General features: G+C 39.0%; 1 protein-coding gene across 3 annotated transcripts in view; it reads left to right on the top strand.

Moving 5' to 3' along the window:
* LAMA4 (laminin subunit alpha 4) overlaps positions 1–17,538 on the top strand; it is a 142,001-nt gene that overhangs the window by 29,032 nt on the left and 95,431 nt on the right. For all 3 annotated transcript variants that reach the window (XM_060114340.1, XM_060114342.1, XM_060114341.1), the window contains exon 3: positions 10,618–10,719. In XM_060114340.1, coding sequence (XP_059970323.1) covers positions 10,618–10,719 — 102 coding nt within the window. The remainder of the gene's footprint in view (positions 1–10,617; positions 10,720–17,538) is intronic.

The raw sequence follows: 17,538 nt of genomic DNA on the forward strand, positions 1-17,538 counted from the left end.
GCCTTGTATGTCATGTTAAGGAATTTTACTTACTCATGTATGCAGTGAATGAAGAGCCACTTCATTCACTGGGGAGGTTTGAAGCAGAAAAGCAGTATGATAAGGTTTTTAAAACTTCATTCTGGACTGAATGGACTGGAAGGGAGAAAGCCTGGTGACCAAGAGAGTAAACGTAATTATGATAATCCAGGAGAGAAATGCCAAGATTCTGACCTAAACAGTGGTATTAGGAACAAGGAGGAAGAGCCATCTTGGTAAACATCTCAGAGGAAGAGGGCAGACTCTACGAGGCAACAGTATACAAAGGGTGACAGGAGGTGGGATCAGTCTCACTCAGGTGGAGGCAAGAAGGGGTGCATTGTGTACAGAGAATTTTAAAACAATAATAACACTTACTAAACCACAGTCTGCTTTTTATTAGCACTGTGTGCCAGCAATTCTGAATAATGTCCATGACAAAATTCTCCTCCCTGAGAACTCTTTTGTTGTCTAAGTTCTAAGCAGTCGCTGTGGTAACTGTTGAGTTTTGATCATATAACAAATAGGTAAGCTTCAACTTAGCACATTCCAGTTACTTAACCTTGATAAACATGGTATTCTACACAGAAATTAATTTGGAGAACATCCAGTCCTACCGTCCACATAGATAGAGATATTCATTTAGACAGTAAATTTATAACAGATCAGAATTGTGTAAGGTCGTTTCTAACTTGAGACTCTAACCTCTGTGATACTTCATTTACCTCCATTTAAACCATAGATTTGAAATAAACAATGATAGCAAAGTGCTTGTAAAAAGGAAGAGATAAAACGTGAGTTCTTAAACTTTGTCATTCTATATGCAAACCATTCTCTGATCCTTGCAGAGTTCACTGTTTTGGAAGCATTTCCAAAAACTACATTAATGCAAAATACATTCATGTGATTTAAAAGCATTAATCCATTACTTTTTCCCTTTATATTCCATAATCTTTATCATTAACTGAGATATAAGGAGAAAAACAGATTGGGGAGAGAATATCATAAGGTCAGTGTGGGATACATTTAACTCCATGTGCCTATAGAGCTGGAGAAGGACTTGTCTAACAAGTACTTGGAAACAAGAGTGTGGACTAAAAGAGTGAGATCCGGGTTATGGAGAGAGTTTGGGGAGTTACCAGAATATAAACAGAGGCTGAAACTGTGGCAGAGGTTGACCTCACCCAGCAAGAGTGTGTTGATAAAAAAGAGGGATACAGAGGTTATCTTAGGGAACACCTACAACACAGGGGCAGCAGAGGAAGAGGAACAACCTACCTTCCTTCCCCCCAAATGCCCCCCCCACAGATACTGAGAAAGAGAGGCAGGAGAAAAACCTAAAGTGGGAGTTGTCCTGCAAAGAGAAGAGAGAATTTCAAGGAGGGAATTTCAAAAATATTAAGTACTGGCATAAGAACAAGTAACATTGGAAAAGCAAAGCCACAAAGACATCACCCGACAGCTTTGTCAGGGCAGTTTCAGTGGCACCATGGAGACAGAAACTGGATGATGGATAGAGGCATAGGTTGGCATGAAGGAAGCAGAGCCAGTGTGATTGAGTTCTCACTCACCAAGCCTGGCTGTGCAAGAACGGAGGGAAATGAAAAAGAGGCAGAGCTGAAGGAAGGTGTTCTTAGACTCTGAACCTGGGGGAAGAAGTCAGGGCTCGTCCAACACAAGACCCAGCACTTACCTGTACTCTGCTTCTCCTCATCCCTGTGGGTGCAAAGAGATGGGTGGCGTGTGAGGGAGGGAGACTAGGTGATGGGACAGAGCCTGCTGGCCACAGGTGTGTAAGCCCCAGAGCACGGAAAGAGGGCTAGTCTTTCCTAACAACAAGAGAAGCACCACCTCCTCTGAGGTGGGCAGAGGACATCAGGATGAGTCAAGATAAAGACAAATTTTGAGAAAGAGAAGAGAGAGAGATAGTATGAGATTTTCTACCCAATGACCTCCATTTTCTCATCAAAAGAGGAAAGATGATCTCCTGAGAGATTTGGGGTGCATTTCTCCTTTCCTACTAATTCACCACAGCATTTTTTCAGTTATGCATAGACCCACAAGGAAGAGCATAAAGAATGACAGGTACTGCCAGTCACATTTTGCTTTGCATCCTGAATGGTCCAGTGTGAAGGTAGCAATGAAGTACACAGGGCACCTCAAGACAGAAACAGGTACATCTACTAGCAATGGAAACTGGCAGAATACCCCAACCAGAGAACTTGCCTAAGGAAGCACTGCTGCCTTCCCTGAACAGAAGCCATAGTCAGTTTATAGACAATTAAACAATTAAATTTCCCAATTTCTTGTAAAAAGTAATGGTAATTTAGGCAGACATTTGCAATTCTGTGGGCTATTAAATGGTAATGATCAAATCAGAATATCTATAAGGAGCACTTAGCTCAGTGCCTGGTGTCTGTCAAAATATTCGCTGTTATTATTCACAAAAACCAGCTGAAGAGGACAGAGATGCCTGTCATCTCACAACATTGATTCCTACTAAGTGGTTAAGGAGTCATATCAAAATCCCCTAAAGCTTGTAACTCTGAAGTCATTCCTCTCTCCTTGCTCTTAAGGCTAGCCCTTGTGGTCCGCATGTCTTCCTTTCTTGGAAATGTGTCCATGGCATTTGCCCCAGTAAATTAAATAAAACTGAGTCAGTTTTCAGATATAAAAAAAAATCTGGCAGAGGCTATGTTGTGTAACCATAGCCTGGAAGGCGAAGAGTGAAACGCACAAGCCAGTTACATGAGGCAATGTGAGGAGGACCCGGAGCAGAAAGCCAGATGTTAGCAGATTTCTTTTTTTAAGAAAAATCAAAGGAAAAAAGGCACTGCTAAAGCCCCATTATGTTTTATAAGTGGCAATCACTACTATAAATGAGCAACTTATAAAGTGTTTTAAATAACTTTTCAAGGAGAAAATTAAAGAAATTGTCATCAGTATTAATGAACATAATAATCATCCTCCAATCCAACACTTCAAAAGGAAAATCTTTATGGCTTTAGGGCTCTAAACTTTTCTTGTTTGATCCTTTTAGTTTTACAACTAAAGAGAGCTATTTATTAGCAAGTGTGGTAAGTACTTCGTCACAGCCTGAGTCTGTTGGTATCTAAAAGTCCGAATAAGCATTTGATCAAGTGCAGGGCTTGAGAACACTTATCTGAGACCTTTGAGTGGAGCACTGGTTTCCACGCCCAGGAGAATACCCAAAAGACCCATAAAGAGTGCTGAGGAATAGCCACATAAATGTAAAGTAAATGCCATGATAACTATCTTTCCACTCTACAAAATTAAAGGACCTGGCTTAACTGTGGACAAGATAGCAGTGCTGTACTCCTCAGAATTCCTCGGGACCTACATCATTGTCTCTAATTCATTTGGTGATTAAATTGAGGGCTGGAGTGTTTTGCAAGTTTGCCACGGAATGGCAGATAGAGGTCCCAAGCAATAAGCACAAAGGTAGCTCTAAGAGCCAACTAGGAGAAACCAGTACCATAGTCTGTGTTCAGCTGATACCCCAGCTTTATTTATGCCAATCCTAAGAAAAAATATCTCTGAACTGGATAAACCCCTGAGGAATGTTGAAACCACTTTCCTAATCAAGCTATGGTGAAATCACTGTCAAAATCTAAAAATTAACTTCGCCTGTTGAAATGCAGGGAATTTCAATTACGCAAACAAGAGCTTAAAGAGCAAAAGGGAGGGTACATGGGTAATTCTCTCTATATTCAAGTAAAGTCAATCAAGAAGGCAACTTGCTAACTGTAACCCACTGCATAATGCATTTTAACTTATTTTGGCACTTCCATTATAGTTTTGTATACGAACAATCAAAACATGTTAAGTCCTACCAGAAAAGATACAGAGGCAAAGTTATCAATAGCTTAATTCAGGACTGCTTTCCATGTCAGATACTTTATCTTTTATTTTTATAGACAGAAAAAAATAGCCTGTGAAATGCCTACCCGTGTAATAAATTTATATGTTCTTAGAAGTCACTCCTCCTCAGCAAAGGCTAAATTGATATTTTTAAATAGATTAAATTGAACAATTGGTTCCTATTAGAAGGTCCCTGAATACTATTGGATTCTTAATTCTGCCCAAGTTTTAAACAGATGGAAGTCCGTATTGTGTAAGATCCAGAGACTCTGAGTAAAGGCACAAAGCTTTAGCTCCTAAGTGAGCATAACATTCAATCTTAAGGTGACTAATACACTAAAACAAAAAATGGAATTCACTAAAACTAAAACTAGAGCTGAAATCATTGTTGCCTGGAAACGAGAAAAGTGGATTGATTATACCCATACAAAAACCTAAGCAGAAAGATAATTGAATGTGGGCTGTTAAATTTGAAGAATACTAATTTGGAAGGTAGCAATGACTCTGGATACAAATGAATGAATTCAGAGAGGTTTTTTTTAAAGCTTTCCGCATTAAGCCTTAGTAAATTAAAGCAAAAGTTGATGAATCAAAATTTTACAAGTCTAATTCAGAAAGCAAGATGAGTCAATATTTGTAAAATGTTTGTAGATCCTTGGTTGAAGATACAATGCAAATATCTATTCCAATTTTAGGTCAAATCCTATTAGAATAGGCACAGGGCTGTGGCGTGTGCTCTCTGTAATGGAATTTTATTATAATTAATTCATTATTTTTGTTGGAACTGGAGATTAGAGTCTGTTTCTCTCTGGGACATCAAGTACCTACTCAGAGATCTCAAGATGTGTCTCACACCCTCAGATGACAACTTCAGGCCCCTCCTAAATCTGGTCAATTTTTGCTATTGTTAATTGATTTTAATGGGTGATTGGAGACCTCAAATTCCTAAAGAATGCTATTAGAGCATTTAAATTGTTTAGTCAATTGGGCTTTTCAACAGAAATTCTGAAGGTCTTAGACATTCACTATCTATGTGAAAGTAGTGGCTTGTGGCCAATTAACTGGCTCCTCTGTGACAATATTTGGAAAACACAGTGAGATTTTTATGAGTTTTTAACTTAATATTACTTTGCTTGGTACTCACTTTATTTGATAACTCCCAAGAGATTTTTAGAAGTTTGCCACACCCAAAGGATGCAGACTGGACTATACTTCAAAAGAACACAATTTAAGAATTTTTAAGAAAATTCAAAACATGTTCTGTATGATGACAGTATTGTTGGTTTAAGTCTAGTGTTTTCAAGGAGACTTCTTTGAATGAGGACAAAAATGATCAATCAGCTGTATAAATGTTATGCTTTTTGTTAAGAAACAGTCTTAATTACAATTACATCTAGTGAAATAATTAACATTGTGATTATACGATGAACCTCTGGAAATAATGCCTTCTTCAAGGATATCAACATATATATACACTGTCATTTCCAGTTCCTTTAAATATAAGCGGCACATGGATACACCACACTAATTTCCTCCTAAGTTCTATCTAGTTCTGATTTCTATAAATATAAAATTAGTCAAGTAAACATACACTGATTTTTACTCCAAGCCAGACATCACACTAATCATAACAAAGTAAGCAAATGGCAATTTTAACTCTTATTCTTCAAAGGCAGAAGTAAATATTATTGATTAATCCAATCTCAGTGTCAGAGCAGGAGGCAAGCTGTAGTAACAGAGTGGCTTAAGAATGGAGAGCTGTAAAAAGTCTACAAGTGATTTAGTGGAAAGCAAAATGACAATGTGGCTGAAATAAGTTGTTTAAAAAGTAAATATTCCCATTCAATGGTTTTTATATATTAATGATTGTATATATTTTTAAAGAATTTTTTCTGGGGCTTAAAGGAGGGATTTTACATTTTTTATTCATTTCAGCCTGCTGTGGATTGTTTATAACAGCAAAAAATTGGAAATAACCTAAATGCCCAACAAGAAGGGTTCGGTTAACATATATTAATGGTACAACAGCAGGTTAAGAGCTCAAATGTGGGAGTCAAACAAAGAATCTAATTTCTGAGTCCACCATTTCTTATCTGTGTTACTTGGCCTGAATAACAATTCCTGTAAGCCACACAGACCACATCTGCAAAACGAAGGTAACAGAACTTACCTCATAGAGCTATGGTGGGGTAAAAATGCAAGACCTATACAACATGACCAACACAGTGACTTAGCATGATAAATATTTATGTTCAATTAATTAAAATGTAAATTAAATAAAATTTTAAATTTTATTTATTTATTTACTTACGAGGGGAAGCATGGTATTGTAGAGAAACAAGAAGATTTGGATCAGTCTGAACCTCTTATAAACCTATGTGACATTGGATACATTTCTAATCTTCTCTGACTCTCAGTTTGTTCATTTCTAAAATGCAGGTACTTATACCTAATTCACAGAGTTGCTGTGAAGAGCAAATACCCTAACATGGATAAAGTACTTATCACAATACTTGGTACATAGGCTGTCAGTAAATGGTAACCATATTATAGTTATCATCATCATCATTATTGTTATTATTATCCTTGTTATTATTATCAATTTTTTTAAAGGTTGTGGCACCATCCCAGAAGATACAAATCTCCCTGAGGGCTCTCTAAATCACCCACCCACGTGTTTATACAGTTGTCTGCTGTAGGTCAATCTTATATGGGCAGGAGGGTTCAGGGTTGCATCTAAAAATTGATTGTAAGACTTCTCTTGCTTACACACACACATATATAATACATAAACACATCTTGTTTAGTAAATTCTGGAGAATATTTCCAAAGAAAGCAGACAGATATTATTCTCCTTGTGAGAAGACTATTCAGCTTTCACAGGCCTCTAAATAGCACAGGTCTTAGAATTACTTAGAGAAAAGATTGTTAACCAAGAGCAAAACTAAAAAATAGCCACACTTTCATTCTTGAAAATATCTACCTTTTAATATTATGACAAAGGTCAATTTTGCCAGTTCCTATAGAATTTCAAGAAGAGATTCAGTAAAACTTAACAGAACTTTCTGGGAAAAAAATGATGAAATGTTTTTACATAAAAGAAACAACCTTAAACAGCTCTTCCTGAGGATACTCAGGCTTCTCTTGAACCACTTAACAATTTACCATTTCAAGGAATCCTCTAAAGTTCTACAACACAAGGTTCAAGGTATCCAGTGTATGGGCTCTAGTAATGACATCAGAAGCTCCCCATACCCAGGGCTTCGATTATTCCATATGGTGCCTTTATGTGAATTTTAAGATGGTGCCTCCTCTCTGGATAGATGAGTTAGAAAACACAATCCTTTCAAGTGTACAAAACTCAGCAAGAAAGGAGTTGGCCAGGCTTCCAACCCTCCTTGCCCTCTTGGCAGGGGGCCAAGTGACTATTCCACACAACCCTGTCCCTGCCTCCCTTCTCTTCCCATCTCCCACAGTATGACACCTGAGCCAAATCATCCTTCACACAAGGTCAGAACCTTCGTCTGGTGGGTGGATAAGTGGATAATGACAGATTCTCAGAGCGAAGTCTCCTCCTAAACTTGGCATAACAAAGATTTCATCTTGTACACAGTCTAGTCAAGGTAGTGGCTGCCTGGACTGTGTTGAGAAACGTTGGAGACCCAATCCAGCCCCAGCAGAGAGCGGTGAGTAGATTCGCAGGATAAACCACTGGTTTCCAACAGCACATATACCTCAGATGTCCTGTCCTGGTCCAAACCATTCAAATCACAATCACAAGTTCATTGAGCAATGAACATGTACAAGGTACTGTGACAGATGCTTTGAAGCAATCCTTCCAAACCTAGTCTCACACTGAAATCTTCATGGCATTTTTTAAAAATACAGATCCCTCAAAAATTTTCAGTAAACCTAAAATTCTTCTAAAATACAAAATCTTCCAATTTTTTTGTGGTTTTTTTCCTATGTGGTGATAATTTTATTTTTGTTTTTTTAAAAATGAGTCTCTTAATTTAGTCAGGGCCTCAGGCTAATAAGAGATTAGCCACTGTCATATTCACAATGATGCATTTATTCAGGGCAAATCTTAATTTTCTTTGTCTTCTTCAGAAGAAAGAGCTGTGAGAATGCCTAAAAGATTTGCACTACTATCGATTTAAAAACACCCTTTCAGAAATTTGATTCCTTGGGCCAGAGGAAGGCCTTACTATAGTTGATGGTACAAGTGGGTCTTTTCATGCACTGTTTCCAGGCATCTCTATCAGACTCCCTGCCACCACCAGTGTGCTTTTCTCTTCCAAATACACCTCCAATCTCTGCCCCATTCCTTGGAACTCATAGAAACAGAGACCAGAAGGGTGGTTACAGGGGCTGGGAGAGGAGACAGGGAAACAGGGAGAGGTTGGTCAAAGGGTACAAACTTCCAGTTAAAAGATTAACAAATTCTGGTTATCTAATGTACAGCACCTTGATTATAGTTAATAATACTGTATTATACACTTGAGAGTTGCTAAGAGAGTAAATCTTACATGTTCTCACCACAAAAAAGGAATGGTAGTTTTGTGACATGATGGAGTTGTTAGTTAATGCTATGGTGGTAATCATTTTGCAATACATATGTATATCAAATCAGCATGTTGTACACCTTAAACTTATACAACGTTACACGTCAGTTATATCTCAATAAGGCTGGGGGGAAGAATTAATTAAAATAAATAATTTTTAAAATACAAAATTTATTTTATAAAAAAAAAAAATGTAGATTCTTTGGCTTCACCATCAGAACTATTGAATCAGAAACTCCCCCAGTCAGATGTCTGTAACTTGGTCAGTTAGAGAACTCAGAAACCACTGGTATGGAGGGTCCTGAGATAACTAATACTAAGGCCCTCACTACTGTTATCCATTCCTTTTATAATTAAAAGCCTCCTAATGTCAAAATGCAGGATGCAACACATTCATTGGGCATCAAATCAATGTTATGTCTTAGGACCAGGATATATTTTAAAATAAAATAAAATAAAATAAAATAAAATAAAATAAAGAAGTTTAAAGTATATGACACATAGTAAGATTAATTACTGTTTTGTGAGTCTTTTTTCTTACTCTTGTTTCTGTGAATTTCTTTTTCTGTGTACTGCATCACAGTGAAAACATGTATTTCTTGTATTTTGAAACAGAAGTTAGAAATATGTGAAATTAGGTGGTGTGAATTAAATGCTTCCTACTGCAATTTTAGCACCTTTCCCTCTCTTTTGTTCCCTAGTGGAAACTGAGAAAAAGGCTTACCATCAACTACAAAGTCTCCATTATAAATTATAAATTGGTCCCTTCTCAGCCTTATTTTGTCTTCACCTAGAAAGACAGATTTTTTGCCTTTTCTTCATAGGCAAATGACATTATGCTCTATTAAACTTCCTCCAAATGGAATATGTTAAATTTTAGTTTTAGGACTATGGGGTTTTTATACTGCGCATGGTGTCTAGTGATTCTTTCTCTACAGAGAGAAAAGCAAGAGGAAATGGGTTTGCATAACAGTCAGAGGGACCTCAGCCAGATACAATGAAAAGCTTCCTGGTAGCCAAGAGAGTACAAACTACGAGTCAATGGCGGGTGTGATGGGAAATCTCCTCCTCTGTACGTTTGTGGAAACAACCCAGATTCTTATCTCTCTGGAATTCTTTAGATGTAAATCTGTCTGATAGGCAAGGAGTGGACTTCCAGGCCTATGATGTCATTTCTGCCTTGCAGCATTGAAACATTCCAAAGAAACATAAAATACATATCCATAAGCCCAATGGCATAAACCAAGAACAATCTCACAAAGTTTCTCAACCGGAGCACAAGTGACATTTGGGCAGGGCAATTCAGCAAATGCAAGATCGTTAACATCACCACAACCCACACCTCTGGGTTTAATTATCTCACCACTGGAACGAAGGAAAATAATGTCCTTCTCGCAGTTACGAGGACAAATGAAATATAGGAAGAGCGCCCTCGAAGGACCTGCTAAGTGTAAGGATTCATTAACTTCCTTACCCCTCCCTTTAAAATTTTAGGATCTGAAAATCGTATTTTTTTGAGCTCAAGTTTATGAAAGACACGTCTCTAAGTTGTTCTGCCACAGCCAATAATTTCTGAACCCACAGGTCTTTATTCACAGGGAGCGTGATGCAGTGCCTCACCCAAATAGTTTGGATATGTCTTGTTTCGGATTGGAAGAAAACATTAGAAAATTTCTCCTTCACTGTTACCTAAAATCTTCTTATACTTCCTCACAGTGATAGACTGTGTTAAAGGTGCTCCAGACTGTGTTTAAGATGCTCCCGTTCTGCTGAGAGGTGACAGGCGTTCTCGCGGCGTAGGAGAGTAAGAGACGAGATCCTGCTGCGCGAATTGCTACGCATCGCGAGAATTGGACGCCATTCGTTCTCGTGGTGTCCGGGCCGTGGCTGGTCGGCCAACCTCTGCAGGAACCCCCGCCCCCAGGCCCCCCCCCGCCCCCGCCAAAAAAAGAAGTGAAAAAAGAGGCAGAAAAGATACATAAAGAAGATTGGATATACATCATTGAATGGTAGTATAAATAGTTCATGTTAGTATGTTCTGTAAAGAAATGTTTAGATCATTTACCAATCAGTTCCTCTTACTCCTCTCAGAAAATGATAGCCAAAATTGATCTTTTTGGTCATGAAGATGCTTTTGTTTTGTCTGTTTCAGAAATGCGACGCAGGATTCTTTTTTGCCCAGTCAGGAGAATGTTTGCCCTGTGACTGTAATGGTAATTCCAACGAGTGCTTGGATGGCTCTGGACTCTGTGTGGTAAGTCGGGGTCATCTATCACTTCTCACATATTGCATTGAGCCTTTGCATCTTGGGTGGGGATAAAATATTCTTCCTGGATGTTTGAGCTACCTAGGAGCAAACTGCTAATCAAGCTTTCTTTTTACCCTTCACTTTTCCTGTAAAACACCTCATATAAACTGCGTATGACTGTAAGGGGTCACCAAGGTGTATGTCTGAATGTGCGTGTGCCCCTAGCAGTAACTGCCCCACCACCCTTGGCAGCTGGTTTCTTGCTAACGGCCATTGGAGATGGGCTTGAAAATAATACACAGAGGAGGAAATCATCCATCCAAATTCCTCTGTAATAGTACATTTTGCCATATGTTTGGCTTCACTCCACATAGACCAGGAGAATAAAACAGTTGTTTCATAGCCTATTTTACAACCTAAGATAGTCAGGTCTATAGATCAAAATTTGTTAAAAAAAAAAAAAAAAAAAAAAAAAGGTTTAAACCAAATAGCTAATAAAAATGAAAGCTTTGGCATTATGGTCTTTGTAACTCTGTAATCAAGCCCCCAAAGAATTTTTTTTTCTTAACTGAAATGAATTTTCCAAGAGACAGTGAAACATGATAGAGATTTATGAAGGAGAATGAGAAAGCTTTTAGCAAAAGTACGTGCTACGTATTTCCCATTTTCACTAAAGGGACTGACAACCTAGTGAAGATGGGGATTGAAATATTTACCAGAAGTGACTTCAGTAGAGGTCGTAGGAGGCGTTTTTAAAGACTTATGCCTTAAGATCATGTTTTCCTTCATGAGCGATACTATTACACAGCAATATAATAGTAGAGGTTCCCGTGAGGCAAAGAGTCTTTCCAAAACTGCAAGAATATTTTTGCATAAACTGCAAGAATACTTAAATATACCTACCTACCTCAAAATTAGCATAATTGTCTGTATTAAGCAGATAATTTTGATTATAAGTGGTCTTCAAGGTGTGTACTTGAAGGTGTTATTTTACTCATGTATTACATTAAGATGCAAATTAGAACGTTTCCATTTATTTTAAACCTAACAATTCACATTTTTCTAGGGACAGAATTAAGTTGCAAACACTAAACGTTGCTAACTCTTTGTAGTGTTTGTTTAGTCCTGATGTTTCTGTTTTCCCCTTCCCCCATCTTCTTAAATAACCATTACATCCAGGATGTCCTCTGTAGCAGTGTAGGCACCCGCAGCTGCCAAAGTCTACCCCTTTCTAATGCTTCCATCTCCGGTTTCCTGTTATTTTAATCCCAGTGACATTTGAAAAGAAAATCCCATGGATGCACTTGAACTAATAATGTACATCTCTGATAATTTGACCAATTAAAGGCTCTTTGTCATCTAGTTTATTTAAATATAAGAGAACAGAGACTGGCCAGCCCATCAGCTGCTGTTAGACAGTCAGTAAGATGGAAGACTGAAATAAAGGGGAAAAATGTCCCTCCTGCTAGTGCCTATGGAGGGCTATGACAAAACTACTGCTTGTTACAATGACCTGGTCAGAATAAGAGCTATCATGCTTTTATCTTTGACCTGGACTTGAGCTTCTGAAGGGGGCAGTCATCACGTGATTCCTTCATAGCTCCTGGGGCATACAAAGTTCTAATAAAAGTTTGGGGATGGGCTAGGGTGTAAACATTTATATGCGCACTCAGGGAAGTTGCCGATCTTCCTGCAGTTACTTTGTTCCAAGATAGAACATTAAAAAAAAAAAAGAAAATAGCCATCTTACTTCTCAGCTCCTGCCCTGTAGCCCCAGCTCCTTGTCATAGTTCAGGGAGCCAGAGAAGACACAGCGGCTCCACCTGAACACCTTGCAATTCACTGTGGGCGCCAGAGTTTCAATCAGTTCTTACAGTTTGCCTGTCCTAACTCATTTCTGCCCCCTTCCATAAGCAACCAAAAATAAATGGCCTTCTTTTATTCCATTTTGTTTTATTTTGAAGGCTTGTAATGCCTCTGTCTTATCTTCCCCTCTTTGTTTCTAATTCTTCCTCCATTCCCATGATCAATTTCAATTGGACCTTATATTTTACAGACTGATTTTAAGGAACTAAGCCATTTGACAGAATATATAGAGTAAACAAAGTTATCCTACCATTTCAGACATACCAAAAAATCTTAAGAGATTTCTTCACAAGAGGAATGCCAACTCTTCAAATGCAGAAAGGTGGCTAAGTGAAAAGTGGATTAACTAATGAAATCCAGTATGCATTGGTTGTCTTTCCAAAGGGCCACTTTGCATCTTATCAGAACCGGGGTGCACTGGGCAGGGTTCTCAGTGGAGTCAGCTAGACTTAAAGGCCAGGCAACTCCAGTGGGCATGGCAGACTCTCTAGGAAAGCTCCCAAAAGAGGCATGAGAAAGGATTTAAGGTGTAGAAACAAACAGAAGCAGACAGATGGCTAGTGATAGGAATGCCTGGTCACTGATAACCTATAGTTTATCCCCCCGATCTAGAGGCTAGGTACAGAGAACTAAGAAGAGACCATGACTAAGGCCAGTTACCATCTAAAGAACTGGTGCTTCATCATTAGGAGAAAGCGTGGAGCCCGCTGACCAGAACTAGAGTGGAGAAAATCTGACTTGAAGTTCACCACTGGCACGGGCTCCTCAGGTTCCTTTTGATTAAGCATTGGTGTATCTGTTGATTTCATTTATCCACTTAACAAGCATTTTTTGAGTACCACTTATGTGCCTGGCACTATTCTAGGATCTGGATTAAGTGCTTTCCACTGTGTGGACTGAAGGGCTGTAGGGACAGAACACCTACTTGAAAATGCTTGTGGATGTGACCAACATAATGAAGTTCAGAGTATGAGGACCAGGGGCGCTTTAGAAACACATGCAGAGACCCCCACCTGCTCAGTGACAATCAAAGGAAAAAAATTAAAAGATTTTGAGGTCTGTGCCAGCATTTCAGGAAAAAATCTAAATCTGAATGAAAAGATTTGGATTTTAAACCACTAAATAACTGCAAAACATAATTGAAATCTAGAAAGAAAACCATCAAGCTGTTAAGGATTCACATCTGGCTGGTAGAAACGTGGACGGACTTTTATTTTCTTCTTTTCACTTTACAGTATACCTGCCCAAGTGTTCTACAACTGCCTGTAGTAATTTTATAATTTAAAAGATATTGATATTTAGATGGACTTCTACCCCACCCTAAGCACAATGGAGAAAGGGAAGTCATTCAACATATTGAAGGCTAAGGAATTTTTTATTACTCTCAAAGCCTACTTAAAACCTAATTCAGGAAAGCAAAGATATTACATTTCTAATTTTTGTAGACACTAGCATTTTTCTCCTGATTTTCAAACTGTCCTTTGTGTATTAGGCCAAAATCAACCAATGTAAGTCCCTTTAAGAGTAAGCATGTGTGATGGATAAAGCAACACCCTTATTAGATGTCCAATAGAAAGAAGAAATTGAGTAATAGGGAATTCTTTTTCCTGTTTTACTTACAACTATAAAATTGGTATCTAAATCAAGTGCATAATTCTTACATTAAAATTTTGACAATTTTCCAATCTGTTGCAAGCTTGGAAAAACCAAATTTTGCAAACAGTGGTTGATTTGGTTCCATGTTAGCTAAAGTTTTGACATAAAGTCATAAAATTTGTGTGCAAAGGATTTTAAGGATGGCTAGCTTGGTGGAGTCCCTTGTTGCTTTGTGCCCCCAATGTAAGAGTATGATGGGAACCAAATGCAGATAATAAGTTCTCTATACATTGTTTTTTCCTTCTTTTCTCAACCCGGAACATGTTCCTCCTCTTGTATTCCCCACCTCAATTAATGACAGCACCATTCTGCCAATTCCTCATGCTTAGATGTCCCAGATGCTTCATCAACTGCCTTTTCCTCTTCACCAGTATTCAGCTGAACGCCAAATCCTGCCAGTTCAACCTAGGAGAGGGCCTCCTCTGTTCTGTGCCATCCCACTGTCTTAATTCATGCCCATAGTATCCCTCCCTGACCACTAGTGCAGCTTCCCAACTACTCATTATGCCCTGCTCCAGACTCTCCTCCCCCTAATCTGTCTTCCTCACAAGCAATGGAAACATATTTTAAAAACACAACCTAATCAAGACATCCCCCTTTCTAAAATCCTTCAAGGATTTCTATTCCACACCCACTGAGCTTCTTCTCTCTGCCACCTAAACTAACTCTATACTTTCACTCTCTGTGTCTGAACTTGTGTTTCCCTGTTCTCTGCCTGGGATTTCTTGCTTATCCTTCAAGGCCTAGTTCAGATGTCACCACCTCCATTAAGTCTTGTCTTGCTTTCTCAGGAAGAGTAGACCCTTTCCCTTCTTTCTGACCCATAGCAGAGTCATAGCACCTAGCACACTATATTCTTCTCAGTTTACCTCTCTGTTTTTATCACAACTTACTCAAAGTGAGTTATTCAAAGGCAGGAACTGGGTCTTCCTCATTGTAGTAACCGTCACAGCTCATTGTCTGTCATGATATCAGCTTAATTCAGGTTAAAGTGAATGAATAACAAATTAACTTAAAAGCAAAAATCTTTAATATTATAATTTGAGACTGGGGTCCCCTTTATTTTTATTTATTTATTTATTTTTTCTTTTTTCGCTGTACGCGGGCCTCTCACTGTTGTGGCCTCTCCCGTTGCGGAGCACAGGCTCCGGACACACAGACTCAGCGGCCATGGCTCACTGGGCCTAGCCGCTCCGCGGCCTGTGGAATCTTCCCGGACCGGGGCACGAACCCGTGTCCCCTGCATCGGCAGGCGGACTCTCAACCACTGCGCCACCAGGGAAGCCCTGGGGTCCCCTTTATTGCAGTAAAATGCACTGTCTTGTTATTCTAGAGCCTTAGGCTTGGGCCAAGTGCTGAGTAACTAGCAAACAGTGCTACCGACATGAGGTGTTTCCATCTAGACCCTTGCTTCTCAAGTATAGTCTAGACCAACAGCACTGGTGATACTTGGGAGCTTGTTAGAAATGCAGAAACCCAGGCCCAACCCAGGCACCCTGAACAGAATCTGCATTTTCACAAAATCCTCAGTGCATTCTGTGCACACAGGTCCGAGAAGCTCTGATCTAGACAGAGCAGCAGTTCTCAAACTTTTTTGTCTCTTGAGCCCTTTACACTCATTAGAATCACTCAAGGTGCCAAAGAGCTTTTGTTTATGTGGATTATACCTGTTCATGTTTACTGCATTTGAAATTTAAAAGGGAAAATTTTTATAGTATTTTCTTATTAATCTATTTGAAAAGAACAATAATAAATCCATTACATGTAACATAAACAGTATGTTTTTAAACAATATAAACATATTTTACAAATTGAAAATAGCTTTCATGTCTGGCTTAATGGAAGGCAGCTGGATGTCATATCTGCCTCTGCATCAATCTGTGGTGATATCTCCTTGTCACGTAGCCTCAGGAAAACCCCACCTTACACACATGAGAAATGAGAGTGCAAAAGAGAAATAAAACCTTCGTATTATTACGAGAATAGTTTTAACTTCCCTGGACATATTTTGAGAACCACAGGACTAGATAGACTGTAGTCACGCATGAAGCCTGTGACTAGCCACTAACCTGATCCTTTTAGGCTTTCTTCCCACGTTATGCTGGTGCTGTGGCCCAGTCGTTAAGAGATTCCATTTTTCACATGAAGGAGACACAGCTGGTGCCCAAATGTCATTCCTGACACTTAACATGCAATTGATGATCTAGATGTAGCTTTCTTAACCACTGGCCAAAAATTCAGGATGCTTTTTTCATTTTTAAGTGGGGTCAGTTTCATTAAAAAATAAATTTGTACCCCACTCCAACAACAGCGTACTATTTATTGTTGTCATTTTTCCTTTCTGTTTTTTAAATGGCAGAGCAATGAAGGTAAAGGATGTTTTCAATCTCAGAGTAAAAGATTTTCAGAGCTAGAAGAAACCTTAGAGACCGTCTCAGCTAGATCCTCGTTTTACAGACAGAGAGACCCAGAAAAGTCGAGTGACTTGCTCAGGGTCAACCAGCTAGAAAGAGGAGGAGCTAGGGAACTCTGTCCCTGCTGCCAGCACTATCCCTGCCAATCTCCCAGAATGTGCCTCAGTTGCCTTCTAGGGAATTTCATAACTAAGTCTTTAAAAGAAGGCAGATGACAAGAGTCAGTGTTCGCACTCTGAGCGTTTAGAGGTCATAGTGATTTGGAGGCTTTTTGCCCTTGAGGGTAATTGCTTCCTGTGGCTGCCATGGAAGAATTAGTGCCCTGACAAGGAATCCAAAGCATCCATCGAGTCATAAGGTGAAAGAATTGAGAATTGGCTCATTTTTGCAGCTAAATAGGCTCTTCAGGCATGAAGAGTGGTCTAACATCTTACAACAGGCTTGTTTTCTTCTGCACAGATAGGCTTCATCTGTCCAACAAGGACTCAGACAAGTTTGACCCCAGTCTAGAGCTGCCCTGACAGATTGCTTATGGCTTAGATTCCTGGTAGTTGGATAAGGCTCGTTGGTTTTCCCTGGGATGAGAAATTGCCACCAATTTTGAGCTGGCTTTGGGTGCATGTTAATTTCCTTTACTTGCTCCAGATGCTAATCCACCCTTTCCCACTTTTTCCTTCATTTTTCTTTCCAACAAACATTTACTGAAGGTTGACTTAGCACTTGATACAGCATTAAAAACAGTGAGGGAAATATGTTAACATCCTGTTGTCTGCATATCATACTTTATTTTTCAGTTTCTCTTCTGTCAGGTGGTCTGAACTAACCTCTTATCAATAATTCTATTCTGTTAACCTAATTCTAATCAGGACCCAAAGACTGTCCACATCTA

The sequence above is a fragment of the Mesoplodon densirostris genome, chromosome 12 (genome assembly GCF_025265405.1).
Source record: "Mesoplodon densirostris isolate mMesDen1 chromosome 12, mMesDen1 primary haplotype, whole genome shotgun sequence".
NCBI lineage: Eukaryota > Metazoa > Chordata > Mammalia > Artiodactyla > Ziphiidae > Mesoplodon > Mesoplodon densirostris.